This window comes from Haemaphysalis longicornis, unplaced genomic scaffold (assembly GCF_048455015.1).
Source record: "Haemaphysalis longicornis isolate Haplotype H1 unplaced genomic scaffold, Haemaphysalis longicornis Haplotype H1 scaffold_9, whole genome shotgun sequence".
Classification (NCBI taxonomy): Eukaryota; Metazoa; Arthropoda; class Arachnida; order Ixodida; family Ixodidae; genus Haemaphysalis; species Haemaphysalis longicornis.
This window is the reverse complement of record NW_027526460.1, coordinates 161,550,555-161,565,817: the sequence shown is the minus strand read 5'-3', so window position 1 is coordinate 161,565,817 and position 15,263 is coordinate 161,550,555. Positions and strand designations below refer to the sequence as shown.

At 50.2% G+C, this 15,263-nt stretch overlaps 1 protein-coding gene across 1 annotated transcript; it reads left to right on the top strand.

Annotated features, from left to right (window-relative positions):
- Positions 1–12,339: 12,339 nt before the first annotated feature.
- Positions 12,340–13,592, top strand: LOC144152145 (uncharacterized). The gene has a single exon (XM_077683356.1). It carries the CDS (start codon positions 12,373–12,375, stop codon positions 13,564–13,566), a length of 1,194 nt encoding a protein of 397 aa, XP_077539482.1. The 5' UTR covers positions 12,340–12,372; the 3' UTR covers positions 13,567–13,592.
- Positions 13,593–15,263: the final 1,671 nt, after the last annotated feature.

Sequence of the window (15,263 nt, the reverse complement as noted above, 5' to 3'; positions counted from 1 at the left end):
GCAACACGCTGATGTAATTGGATGACTTCCATTATCTTATCAGCCCGAGCGGGCGACGCCGCCAAAGGCCGGTCGCAGAATGAAAGCCGTCGCAGAAAAAAATTCACCCCACCTCCCCGAAGGGAATCGTGAGGAAATGCGAATGCACATGTCGAACACGTATTTCGGGGTCTTCGGCTCGGCGTTGGCGTTTCGCAGCGGCTTCCCGAGCACGGAGTTCGGCGTCGGCAGCTCGCTTCAAGCGCTTACGTTCGGCATCACGCGCTCTTCGCTTCGCAGCCTTGTCTTCCGCTTCTTCTTCTCCTCCGGTTGAAGATGACGTTGAAGCCACTACAGTGACGTCACCTCCAGCGAGAGGTGTAATGCTCGAACTGGATTGTATTACACTTCTTGCTCGAGGTACCGTTGCCGGCAGACATTTCATTTATATATACCTGCGACCGAGCGAACGGGAGAGTGGGGCGAGCGTCGAGAGGAGAAGCACCGAAGCACCGCGCCTACCCTCGCCTACGCTCTCCCACACACGCGGGAGCTCCGGCGAGCTCCCGCGATGCGAGCGCCCTCACACGCCCGAGTGCGCTCCTCCTTTCCACTCACTCGCCGCTGATCCGCCCGCACAACCTGCTCCGGTTGCTAGGGGAGAGGAGGAGCGCGCGCGCTCGCAGCTGTTGCTATGGGAGAGGGGGTGAGAGCGGAGAGATAACACCTGCGGGCGCGTGGACGCTGCACGGCGCCTGACATGGCTCGACTAAGAAATGCATTCGCATTTAAAATTTCTTTCAGCAAGCTGGAGTTTTCGGCAGAATCTGTGCCGCCGAGCAGGATTTGCAGTTCACGAAGCAGCTCCAATGGTCGACGCTCACCCACGTACAAAGCGGAAAGTAGCAGCCGGACACGCTCGCGTTGCTGAGGCTCGTGCACCTTAAGGCGTCACCCTCTAATGCACGTAAGGGCCGCGGTAGGCGGACTGGCGAGGATGTCCTAAGCCTCCATCCCGATTTCAGTGGGCGGTGGCTGCTGTATATTATCAGCCGGCCTCTTGTGTTAGTGATGTGGCTCATTTTGAAACCACCCTCGGCTTAAAGAAACCTCACGTCGCGGTGCTGCCCACTGAAGGGGGGCAACCGAGTCGTAAGGGTAGGGATGCCGTGTATAGTTGGTGCGTAGGGGGCGGAATTGCCGCTGGGGTCGCAAGGCGGGTTCATTAGAGTTCCTAGGCTCCGCTGCGGCGTCTTCGGGGAACTTGCGCCGCAATTGCCAAGAAGCGATGAGACGCGACACGCCCCGACACTGTCAGGCCATTTACCCGAAGTCATGCCTCCGTTTATGTCCTCCCCTTTGATGACACCGCACCGGCGGTGCGTGACAAGCACACATCGGCGGCAGCTCAGGCACAGCACCACCCCTTTTTGGGAAAGACGGTTCGCGGCAGCGGACGACACAACGTACTGGAGCGTCGCCACAATGTATATCCTCCATTATTAGCCTTGATTTGTTTTCCCGCGACACAGCATAAAGCATCTAGCTGAGGCCCCATATATAGATAAAGCCTAGTATATTATCTTCACTGTTTTGTAAAAAGCCGCTGTGTCTCATTCATACTGATTGACAATGGGGACAGCAACACGTAGATCCTATCTTTGCATGTTGGGGATGCTACAGCGAGCTACCACGATTCCATTCATCGTTAATACAGTATTCTGATTTCCGTGAATGAATATGTAGAGGGTTCTGTAGAAATGTTCTAGCCACATCTCGGAAGCACGAGCAACAAAAGGGTAGGTTTTAAAGGATAGGTTTTAAAAACCCTTTCTTCCATATGGCGTCAGGGAAAGTGAAAAAGGGTATTTGAAGGAGAAAATTAGTTTGCAAGCATAAAAACAACGCAAGTAATCAACAACTGCCGAAATAAAGGTTTAAACCAGTGCTGCGGAATCGGCATCCCCATTGTATTTCAATTCCATACCGAGGAATTACAACCTGTCGCCAATACATTCCTTTCAATTCTTCGGAATGACAAAACAGCCCATTCCCACTTGTGGAATGGACGGGAAGTTAAATTGTATTCCTTTAATTTCTCAACGTCAAAACTGCGTCGAGGTAGTGTATCGAGTTATTGATGAGTGCAACATATATCTGACGTTATCATACGCGTTGAAAACTACAAAAGCATGCGAAATGTGTCCCTTGTCACCGAAGTAGGGAGGTGGTAGCAGCTTGGTGACATATCTTGTGCAGAACAATCCTTTTTGCATAATAAGTACAGGTAGTCCCGCTACTTATTATACTAGTTCTTGTATGTTACCATGTCTAACGGTTCGTTCTGTCGCGACGCGAGATGAAGCAGCTGTTACGTTCATGTCTGATGTTTTCGTTTCGTTGCGCAGAGTTCCGCGTGCTATCTTGTTATCTGCTTCGCGTACCGTCAGACCAGCGTCATTGATACGCAATAGGTCACATACAGGCCTGTCGCGCGTGCCACGCTCACATCAAAACGCACTTTGAATGCTGACTTGAATGATTTCAAGTGAATTTAGAACATTCGGCAGTAAGATTCTGTACCAACGCGAGAGACGGAAGGGCAGCGTCACGGAACACCGTTAACAGTTTTGCATTCAACATACGAAAGTCGCCGCCGCTTTCACGTTGCAACATCCATTTAGCTTGAATACAGGACATTATTTATGACCCCATAATTTTTCTGCGTGAGTAAAGGTATCTCCAGAGTTTTTAGTGGACGTTTTCAGACCGGACTCAAGCGCTCGGCTTTTTTTCCCAGATGACACAAAAAATTGAGCACATGCATTATCGGGTTTGCTGATATTAACATGGGGCTGCTGTATTTGTAGGCCTAAAGCACTCATCTCAGCTGCTTTAAAGATCACTTACGCGCCATAAGGTTTGAAGTGTCAGAGCCATATTGTGACGGGAGCGCTGGCAAAATAAGGAACTATGGTAAGGCAGTTTTTTCCACGATTGAGCAACGTATATGCATCAGGACCTTCACAAAATTTTGAAATGATGCCTTCCTACCTGAATAGCGGCGATACCACAGCTTTCAAGCTGACGACTAAGGCTTCAGTAATAGGCGCAAAGGCCAAGGGGAACGAAACACAGCAACCAAACCACGAACAAGTTTGGCACAGCTGAAGGAGAGGTACGCACATTTGGATCGAACCAAAGCACGGTGTCGCATTGCTGAGAGCTGCCAAGGCACACACAAACAAGAGCGCTTCTGAAGCCGGCACTGTTAGGAGCAAACACCCCTTATACACCCAGCTGAGCATTGCTGCATCACAGCCCGGAGGTAGAAAGATCAGTAACGCGTCCGAAGCTCGCTTCGTCCTCACCCACAATTTTCTCTTTGCTGCCTTCGCTTCGATTTTACTCCATCTTATGGTCTATAGAGGGCGGAAGGCAAGCGGAGAGCATCGGCGCCGTTAACATTTGAACATCACACGCCGATGTCGTTGCTGGGGCCTCGGGGCCCCCTGCAACATAGAGACAGACGATCTACAGGTTGTCGCCGTATTCCCTGGAAGATGCCCACCAGGTCGGCTTACGAGCCACAACGCTCTGCATTGCCCACCTGGTGTGGAGGGGGTGAGGAAAACGCCAAGCAAACTTGTTTCATTTTTCATGCACGTACACTTCATATATGGCCTGGGAACACGCTGCCTGCCACTGAGACGCCCCTGTGCCGCTGTCGCCACGGGCAGTGGTACAGAGAAAGCTATGCCTCAAAAAGCCTGCAAAAGCACGAAAAGCCTATTTAATGGCGTTACCCGCCAGACGTGCCGATTCACGCCGAAGGAACAAAATCCAGCGTTTATATGTTTGAGGATTTCGTTGTGGGCAGCCGGCAGTCCTCGGATGAACGGACATCGCCCCAGCGACTAAGAGCTCCGTGTTGCATCAGCAATCGCTACTGCAACCTGTAAAGCTGAAGTATATCATGTAAAACCACACGTGAAAGTAAATGTGCTCGCAAGGTGTCGATTTAATTTTTCACAGGCCAATTAGTGTACGTCCCGTGACCTCACGCTTTTGTTTCAGTTACTGAAGCGGAATAATAAAAATGGGCTGTTGCACAATGTGGGCAGGCAACAAATAGGGGAAAAAATGAGAATTCACTGAATCTGACGCAACGAATCAGTTTCATGCAGTATGTACTTGAGATGAGGGATCAATGCTCCGACAACGTTGTACGAAAATGCCGAAGTCAGCAAGAGCAATAAAACAGCAAATATGAAAGAACTGGTGCTCCCGAAACTACTAACATCGTACATATTTTTTCGTTTCTAGCTTTAACACGTCCTCCAAAACTCGTGTTCTTTTTCGCGCCCACCTACCTTCATGCCTGGGAGCCACTGTGAGCAATGAAAACTTTTTTGCACAGTACAAAATGCTAACCGTAAGATGGTACAAAAGGTGTATTGAGGCTGGGAAAAACCTCGCAAAATACTGTTTCGAATTTGGAAAATGAACAAACTTCAAATATGGAACCTTCAGTGGTCTGGGATCCGCACACAAAAAAAGATATTGGCAAACTCTAGCAAATTCAAAGGCAAGCTGTTCGCTTCTTCTATAACCGCTATCAAAGACATGACTCACCTACCACACCTATGCTGATCAACAAAATTCCAACGCTGGAATCTCTGAGAAGAAGCAATCCACATAATTTCTCGCCGATCTTTGGAACTGCGCCTTCACCCATCATTACACCTTGCCCCTCTTTCCTCCCGGCCTACGAGGCAACACCACCCTGTCAAATTTACCCCTATGTTCTCCTGCGCAAACGCCTATAAATATTCATTTTTCCCGCGAACAATATCTGAATGGAACAATCTCCCTGCCAATGTCTTTGCGTCGCCGAATCTGCATACATCAATTGAGCAGCTTTTTCATGTGAAGTAATATTCTGTCAGTTATTTTTGTTGATGTTTCTTAGAGATTGTATAATTACTTTTGGCTGATATATTATGTAACCACTTTCCCACTCCTGCTTGGACCTAATCGTGGCCTGCAGTATTGTCTAAATAAAATAAATAAAATTAACCTTTGGTTGTGGTTTACAAACACGAGATAACCTAGGGAGGTTTCGATGTCTATAGAAGCTTTGCATGACTGGCTGATAAATAATCTTCTTTTGCACGAAAACAGAACCCGGATACCAAGTTCCGGGTGGGTTTTTTTAACTAACAAATCTGACGGAGGTTATGATCGTGAGCCTTTCTACTACAGTAGATTCTTGAATACCGTATCTTGCAAAATAGTCTAACAGTTTATTCTGTGCTGGGACAGGGGCCTTGGCTTCAAACGGGTATGGCCTTATTAGAGGCCTTCAGGGCTTAATTTTTGGTATTGTAACTTCTCGAATAATCCAGTTATGAACATCACGCTTTGTTTTACTTTCCCTGCCACCTCCTTTAGGTCACTCCCAATTGGATAAATCAGCGTCGAACTTCTTCTTTACCTCCGCAAAATAAATATTTGTGCTTCATGGAATTTGCAATTCACTGTCTTTTATGAACAACGAACTCATTTTGCCAGCATGTTTTTGCTAAAAGCCACAAGGTAGGAGACCCAGGCGGTGACACCGAACAATTGAAAACTCCCAATCCCCCAACCGGGAGTTAAGCATTCATCTGGGCAATCACACGGCGTACGGGCACTTGAAAGAAAAAGCCTGCTGCTGTGGTGCGCACTCTCAGATTGCGTCAAATTGACGAAGACAACTAACTAAAATGAAGTGCATTCCTTGCATAATGGGAAGCGGAAAGTAAGATCGTACTTTCATCTTACATGATTCCCTGATCGTGGCAAAGTAATGACACCCGGCTGACGTCTTTTATAATGGGGCCATGCAACACTTTCAATAAGCGCTTTCACTCTCTCCTCCGCGCCTGGAAGCACGACGAAAGCTATAGTTATCGCCAGAACGGAGCGGCACTGCGTGATTTGCTCGTCTCACCAGATACGCCTTCCCTTTCTGCTTTGCTTTTGGGTTTTTTTTAAGTTCTATCGAAGTTATGTTGTTCATAGCAGCGAGCGACTTAGGCACGCTCAGGCACAACCCGCCACTGAGCATTCCATGTGAATTTTGCAGGAAGACGATCCCTGGAACAGTCGCTGCGCCGAAAAGAAGCCCTGCTATCGCTGGATTCTGCCCGGTTACCTTTGCGCCTGCGTGAAGTGGAGGCCTGCAACCAGCGCAGTCTACCACAGCGGATATAAAAGGACCGGCATCGGGGATCGCTCGTCATAGCAGCGAGCGACTCAGGCACGCTCAAGCACAACCTGCCACTGAGCATTCCACGTGAATTTTGCAGGTACGGCTATAATCCATTCATTATAATATTTCTGAGTCGCTCGCTGCTATAAGGTGTCGCCATGACCGATAAAGCACCCTCTACAGTTAAAGAACTTGCAAAAATGCTCGAAGATCTGACTACTAAATTTGGAAAACTTGACACGGATGTGCAGGAGGTGAAGAAGTCGATCACGTTTGTTAGTGACAGCTTTGACGCATTCAAGACAACTTTGGAGAGCGTCTTCAGTGACGTCCAAAGTCTCCGTAAGGATCGTGAATCCCTCAAAACGGAAAATAACGAACTCAAGAAAGAGCTGGCGGCTGCGAAAGCAGACTTCATTGAGCTCAAGCAGTACAGTAGACAAAATAATGTCGAAATTAAAGGGATGCCATTTGATCCTAAAGAGAGGCTGGAGGACACAGTTCAGACGCTTGGCACCAAACTGTACATTGAGCTCCACAATTCTGAGATTGACGTCGTTCATAGGGTGCCGTGGAAAGACAAAGAGAAGCCGAACATTATTGTTCGGTTCGTCTCCCGATCTTCGCGCAGCAAGGGGCTAGAGGCTGCCAGGAAGAAAAGACTTACAGCGATCGACTTTGGTTTCACCGAAGACACACCCATTTACGTTAACGAACATCTCTGTGTGGAAAAAAAAGTGCTGCTCGGGAAAGCCATACACTTGCGCAAAGAACGCGGGTGGAAATTTTCATGGGTCCATTCAAAAAAATTGGCACAGCTTGCACTTGTGGTGCAATACTCGAGAAACAGCAGAGCTGGGTCCCTTCGTCGGAGACATGGCTGTTGCATCATGACCAGCACCAGCAGCCCACTGAAGGACGAACGCCCCTCCCATCGACCTCCGACTGCTCCTGTCCCGCGCCGCTCGAGTCCATTCTTTGCTTCCTCATTTCCTTATTTCTTCCTTTCTCTCTTTATTTCTTTCTTTATTTGGTGCCCACAGCGCCTTTTGGCATTACAGTGAAGGGGAGGGATAGCAAAAAGAAATACATCAATGAGTTACTTTGATAACCAAAGAAATCTTTACAGAGGTCGCGAGGCCTTTTCAAGACACATTCGTTCATAAAAGGAGCGGTGAAAAAAAGAAAGAGAAAAAATATGCCCCATGCTATTGAATTTCGCAACTCACGGTTGTCAGTCGCGGCACACACTGATGCAGGATATCAGCAAGTTTCAAATGCTATGCAGAGAAAAGGCCTCGCCGCTTCGCTTTCTTGCTTTCCACTCATAAAAAAACCCGTACATAAAAGATAACACACTGTATCAACCACACGAGCAAGAAATAGACGAAAAAGTAAAAGTACAACGCCGTACTACCATATTAGGCTAACCAGAGCTTGGACGGGGGTTACTTGGTTATTGAATCGAAACGTTACTGGCGCTAAGCGGGACAAGGATGAATGATTAGACAAACGAGTGAAGCGTACCACTCCTCCGTGTAATCCTTCGTCCCTGCTCCGCAATGTTTCGATCCACATCAGGGTACGCCGCAGTTAGAGTGTCACACACAAAAAAGATGCTTTTTTCATCACAATAAATCCGCAATAAACAAATGTTGCACACAGTGCGAAGCTTTTAACAAACACAGCGAACCGTAAAATGCTTCCGCAGACTGTTCCGTAACCATAGGTGCAGGTAACTGATTCTATTGGTGCACTGTTTTCAAAAAGAACGAAGTTTCGAATTTCGTCCCTTCATCGAGCAATCGGCCTTCCTCTTTTTCTCTGCCCGTCTTCCGATGTCCACTCTGCCACCCTGGTAGACCACCGATTGTCATTTCGCCTAATTACGGGGCCAGCCCAAGTCCATTTCTTCTTTTTTATTCGAACTATGATATCTTCTACTATAGTTTGTTCTCTAATCTAGGAAGTTCTTTTCCTGTCTCCAAGTGTTACTCCGATCATTATTCGTTCCGCCGACCAAAGTTTGCTTTCAACTTGTTCAGTAAGGCACCAAGTTTCGGCTCCATATGTCGCCGCCGCACTTGCCGCTGAAAGTTCTCCATGCCTGGCAGCCCCTGGTCGTTTCATCCGCAGGCTTTCACATCTCTCCCACAGTGGACTGCGCTAACACGCGCTACAAACCGCGGCCTACTCTAATTATACCCAACACGGCGCTACGAAACCAAAGGAAATGCTGTACGTCCGGAATGACATGATAGTTCAATCGGATAGACGCCGGTTTCATAACGCGAAGGACAAAGGTTCGATTCCGACCACGAAAAGCGTTTTATTTCTACCCAATTTCCAACACAGGTGATTGTTTCCCACCCCTGCTAACCCGGGCCGTTCGCGCCTTTGGGATGACCCAATGATAATGTTGCAGGGTAAAGGTCCGGGGTTCGATTCCAGGGACCTCCCTAACCACATATATATATTTTTTTAGGCTTCGGGGTTTTTGGGTACGACGGACGGATGTGTGTCGGCGTAAACAGCTTACGTGTTCGAAATTGGCGCCGCTTGGACTAGTGGTGCAAGGCTGGAGAAACGGCAGACTTGGCGGCCCTTCTCTCTCCGTCGGAGAACCGGCTGTTGCACCTTCCATGGATTTCTGAACTTGCCGCTTAAAGTTCTCCATTACTGGCAGGCCGGGATCGCTTTGTCCGCAGACTTTCACATCTCTCCCAGAGACGACAGCGTTAGCCTCCGCTACAACCCGCAGCAACCGTCTTCGCGAGGTCGGCGTGTGTGCTCCCCACTTGACGCGCGAACGCCCTTGCACTCGCGATGAGAGCAGCACGCGAGAGATCTCGCCACGAACGCTGGGCAGTGTTCTCGAAGGTCGAACTGGCCGACGCCGGGCACTGCCCACGAGGCGCACGTGAGCGTGCGCTCGGCTGTGCTGAACTTTCTAGTTTAAGCTCAGCGGTCCAACTAAAGCTTCAGCAGCTCCGCTGTTGAAAGTGCTCAGTATAACAAGCCACGGCAGAAACCCTGAAGACAGAAACGCACAATTTTCAACTTCATTACCGGGTTAACTATACGGACCCTCATAGTTAAGCCACGAATTAGGCACGAATGGCAGATGAAATTAAGGTGAAATTAAAACCAAATATGCATCCAATTAAAGGATACGTATTTGGCCAAACAATGAACGGGCGACAAAGGGGTTAGCATCTACGCTATTTACATAATTTTGCTAGTTTGAAGCTATAGGCGTCCAATGCATGAAAACACACAAATAATTGCCGGTTTTAAAATCTAAGACATCCGTTTAAACATCGGCAGGTGTTGTACGCTCGCCATACACGATAATAAACCGCCGCAGATGGGCTTCACCACAGTACTCCAGAACGCCCAATCAGCGTGACCGAATGCCCAAATTGGTGAATGGCGACACCCAAAATCTGCGCTTGGACAGTGAGCTAGCCTTGTATTTGCGCTGTGGCCCTGCGCCGATTCTAACGTTAATCTAATGTTTCGCTCGGTCATTCGCGAACCTCACATATTTTGTCCCGCTGATTGGTTTTAAAGGAGCGTTGTGGTGAAGCCCCCGTGCGGTGATTTCTCAGAGTTTAAAAAGACAGTTGTAGTTGAAACCAAGGTTTCCTCTTGCGTACGGTTCGCTGAAAATTCCCGGAAGGCGAAGGAGAACACCTCGACAAACCGGAGAATGCAACACGCCAAAAGCGGACGCCGACGTTGGGCTCGTCGGAGTACTGGGCGACGGGCACCCCGCACGGCGAGTGCAGCGAACGTAGCCCCCGCTCTCTTTCGACAGAAGGCACAGCGAGCGATGTAGAGCCGGTGGACTTTATGGAATGTCGAGCGGAAACCATCTTAGGGTTGCCTCCCGACCCTGAAAACAGAAAAACCGCCCCTACGGTCGGGGGCGTGGTATACAGAGGTTTAATGTGTGTTGAGGTTTTTTTTGTCAAGCAATGCCATTTATTCTAGCGCTTCTCTTGAGAGAAATAAACATAAAATTTCTACTAGAAGTACCTTTTGGTTATTGCACTGAACAGTAAGTGCACATACCTGGACCATTAAAAGCTCTTCTTTGCATCTGCAATTGCGTCGCAAATGTATCTGCACAAAGCTATGCATTGCCGCGCACGATACTGCCCTTCGAGGCCCAGCTGCACGCAGTGGTGTAGAGATAACATTTTCCAAGTAAGCTCATGGCGCCACCTAGCCCCCGGCGGCGGCTCTTGCGGACGGCGGCGGCAGCGGCGGCATTTGGTTGTGCTGTCCGGTTGCTCCCCCCTTCGGTTCCCCTCCACCTCAATATGAGACCGTAATGTCAGAGCGCCCTCGCCCACGTATTTTCTTTGCTCGCGTGTCTCAGCGCAGCTTTTCGACTCATATTGATCGTCGTAGTTGCTGAATTGAGGCTAGTTGAATTCGATCGATGATGAATGTTGAAGATGGCTCTCTGATCGAAGGCACATACCTTACGACGTATACTCCACGATATTTACACTTTATTATAACATTTACGGCTCAGTTACAACAGATATCGCAGATCCGAGCTCGAGAAGAGCTCGAGGCGAGCCCGCATCAAGCGGCGGTCTCTCCTCCCCCTCTACTCCGAACACCTTGGTTTTATTTGAAAAAAAGAAAACATGCCTCCAAGGAAGGCGGAGTCACAGAGAGAGAGACAGAAGGACACATAATGAAAATCTCTGCCGGTTCAGAGGACACACGACAGCCCAAAAGTGGGAGCTCACAATTAGGCACGTGGGCTGCCCCTTTCCCCAAGCTTCCTCCTTTTCCCCCACGAAAACCGGGCGTCGATACAAAGAAACCATTCGCGTCGGAAGCCGCGAGACGAAATAAGGACACATACCGATGATTTCTATAGGAAAATGCTAAAGCAATTCTTATATAATTGTTTCGGTTTGGTTTCGATTAAACAAGTGTCAGCGCCGCTTTCTCGAACCGTACTTCCCCAGTAGACGGCCATGTATTGGCCGCAGGTGGGAATTCTGTAACGATTACGTCTTCAAAGTGAACTAACTCTTTAACAGAAGTAAACAAAACTTGGCGTAATGATGTATATGCCTTAGCGGCTAATTTTCACCCAATTTGCTCCGAAAGAGTTTTGATAAACCAAAAGTTACCGCCATTTTCTGGAACCATTCTCTCTCCGTAGAACGGATATGGTTGACGGGAATAGCTGCATAACGACAGCAAACGGGCGCCCTCTAGCGTTTAGATCTTCACTGGGAACTAACTAGTACTTATGGCAAGTAAATGTGTTTTGTAGCGAACCTAGCATGCTCCACCATATGGTGTGGGGTTGTCAGAAAAACCCCAAGTTAGACAGAATTCCTCGTCCGTCTTATGAGCAGTGGGAGAGCGTGTTGTTCAGTACCAGTCCGGAAGACGAGCTTCGGTTGGTTGAAAGGGCTGTAGCAGCTGGCACCACGAATGGAGTCCTGAAATGAAGACACTACTGCACATTTTTTTGCTAATAAAGAAGTTTATTCTCTCTCTCTCTCTATCTCTCTCTCTCTCTCTCTCTCTCTCTCTCTCTCTCTCTCTCTCTCTCTCCCACCGTCATGACACAGTCATCTTAGCAGCCAATTTCAGCTCGTTTTTTTTTTCTCAAGATATCTACTACACTAGATTGAGAGCTACAGATCATTTGACACTACCTCTTGAGCGAGCGCGTACGATTCTTTGTGGACGCGGTCCGATAGACGCACGCAACTTACACCTCCTCTGTAAAATTGTGCTAGTTCGTGCGGCATCTGCATGAAAAATGTCGTTTGAAATCGCGCGCCATCAGCCGGAAAGGGTTCGCACAACATCCGACAGATGGCGACGAGTGTACTGGCCAGTAGGAAGACGCAGTGAAACATCCCCCTCGCGAGGGGCACGATCAAATGCAGAGCATTTCCGGGGGCGCACGACGTTAAGTAGTTTGCGTTACGTTAATGTTGTTGCACTTGTGGCAACTGCTGACGAGAGAGCGCTCGCCAGCAGTAATTTGAATGAGTCAACGATATAAGGCGCGTTCGTAGCGTCCCATTCTGTGTCGGCTTTGTGGCGCAGGGATTCTGCTTCCGGCCACCACAGTGAACGGACGCAGGATGCAGGGCTCCTCAGGAGCGGTTAATGCGGCCGTTCCCGGCCGCGGTAACAGGTTTCTTGCTCAGGACGATTGTTATCAAGTTTCGTTGCCGACATTGCCTACAGGACGTATTGTTTTTAATACCGTTTTTTTGCACGGTGACATGCGTGCGCGCCCGTATCGCGTTGAAGATTTCCGCGATACTTTGGCTCGGCTGGAATTGCTCCCTGAGGTACTTGCCTTGGGGGCGTTCCAAATGAGTCACGTATGGGCGGTGACGTTCAAGTCGGAGCTAGGCGTCAAGAAGATCTTGGAAGCAAAGGAGCTTCACGTCAAAGGTCGACACTGCCTCGTCATTGACCCTGCCAACCAGGACCTGCGGCTGAAGCTCCACTGGCTGCTTTACAACGTGACCGAGGACGACGTACGGGTTGCGCTGGCTCCCTACGGGAGGGTCAGCGAAGTTCCACGGGAGCGCTGGCGTGTTCAAGGCGTCCACGACAAGGGCTCGACGACGCGGTCCGTGACCCTCAAGCTCAACGCGGGCGTGAGAGCTGAGGACCTGCCCCACCAGCTCCGTGTCGCAGGCGAGCAGGCGCTCGTGGTCGTGCCCGGCAGGGCCCCGCAGTGCCTTCGCTGCTCTGGCACGGGGCACATGAGGCGCGACTGCAAGGTGCCGCGCTGCACTCTCTGCCGCCGCTTCGGTCACGAAGCGAACGAGTGCGTGCGGACGTACGCGAAGGTGGCCGGACCGGTGGGGGATGTGGACCGAACGGAGAACATCATGGACGAGGAGGAGACGGAGGCGGCTGCAGCAGGGGGCGGAGGAGACCCGGTGACGGAGGACGCGCCGCCTGAAAAGAGCGCTGAGGTGAAGGAGTCGGCCGCCGTCGTAGTGCTACCTGCGCAAAGTGTCAACGAAGGAGACCAGCTGACGTACGACGGCGACGGTGAGAGCCCGGTGAGCGTGGCGGGTCAGTTTGCGGCGTTGGAAACTCCCGCCCCCCAAGAGGGCGTCGACTTGAAAACTGGCGACCAGGACCAGTCTGTGGCCAAGCGGCCGCGTCAAGACAGTGTCGGACAACGCGGAGGGGGGGATGGCTCCGTAGCGGTGGGGTCGGTGAGTGTGGGACCCACGTCGCGGCGCTCGAGCTTCAAGCCGAAGCTCAACACGCCCTACGACAGAGGACCCACGGCAACAAAGAATTCGTAAGAACGCCATCCTTGCCTTCGTTTTCGGACTGCTAAAAGTATTTTAAATGCATAGCATTTTAGTAACTCACAATGTCACGCGGCGTTGGCGTGCCTTGTCGTAGTCCGCATGCGCGCCTTGTCGTAGTCCGCATGCGCGCCCTGTCGTAGTCCGCAGCCAGGAAGAAATAACAGTTTCCGGCGCCCGGTTTCGAACCCATCACGCCGCGGGCGGAACGCAAGGTGCCCGGCGCCCTACCGACCGAGCCACGAAACCGACACACATTTCGACGCACCGAACGCGCCTTATATCCTTCACTCATTTCTCGTTTGTTTCGAAAGCGCCACAAGTTGTCCCGCGCCTCCAAAAGATGGCGACACGGGTCCCGCAATCAAGAGATACGACTTGCCGGCGCACCCCCTCGGAAATGTTGTGCATTTGATCGTGCCCCTCGCGAGGGGGATGTCTTTTTTCTCCTTCACGTCCACAAAAACGGACAGGGCTGATTCTCTCTAGCTCATCCGGTAGGTGGCCTGAAACACTGCCCGCTCGATATTTAGCTCGGATATATATTCGGCGGAAAGCTGTTTTTCCGACGCTGACGGCGGCTTTCGGTACTTCGCGGGTTTTTCTCCGGAAGGAAGAATGATCTTCACGGGACAACCAGTTTTGCTGCTCCGATGTCCGGGAAGCCACCGCGGGCGTCGTTCGGCCCTTCGTCGGCGATTTTTTAAGTTTTGTTTGTGTGTCTTTGAAAAGCAAGAAAAGTGCAGGGCGTGTTCTAGTCATGGGTTTAAGCTCGTTAGTTGTATTACGTGGGTTTTTGGTTCTGTGTCGGGTGTCGAAGGGTTTTCCTTGCGGTCATTGCGCGTTTTTTTGGGGGGGTGTGTTGGGCGTCGAAGAGTTCTTCCTTCGTTTCAGGGTGGGGGTTTGGGGTGTTTTGTATGTACGAGCGTCAAGTGAAGCTCTCTCAACGGGCTCAAGTTGGATCCGTTTGTTTTTTTCCATGGGGGGAGGGGGGGGGGCTGTTTTCGTCGTTTTACGGTGTTGTGTTGTTTTTTTCATTTGTCAAATGTACCAGCATAAATGCTTTCGGGTCTGTTTGTTTTCTCTCTTAACCTGGTGTATTTAAACACGCCAATCCGTATTGCCACGCTTAACGTCCGGGGGCTTGCTGACAGGAGACGGCAGAATCAGTTGTATCGTTTAGTGACCGAACAGGACCTGGATATAGTGGCGGTACAAGAAACGAAGGTTGAGAGAGAGGAGCAGACAGATCGTATGGTGCGCCCGTTTGCGTCGAGGTACGACGTGTGCGTTGCTCACGCGGTCGGGATGTCTGCGGGCGTTGCCCTGTTGGTTCGAAGGAGTTTGGGGGCAACCCTAGAGACCGTCACCGCGTCCGAGTGTGGGCGTTTTGTTGTGTGCGATTTTGTTTTATCGTCAAGCGAATGGCGCTTGATTTGTGTGTACGCGCCCACAAAGGCAGCGGAAAGGAAGGGTTTTTTTGAGGATGTTCGCGGGTTTTGCGATACGGAGAGGCTCGTTATTTTACTTGGCGACTTTCATTGCGTATGTTCTGCGCAAGACAAAAGTAGCTCGACAAGGTTCCGCGATGCGAGTACGATAGTTTTAACTGATATCGTCGCTGACTTCGCGCTGGAAGATGTGGGCGATAGCCTTGGCAGTAGCGGTACCGTTCGCTATACACACTTCCA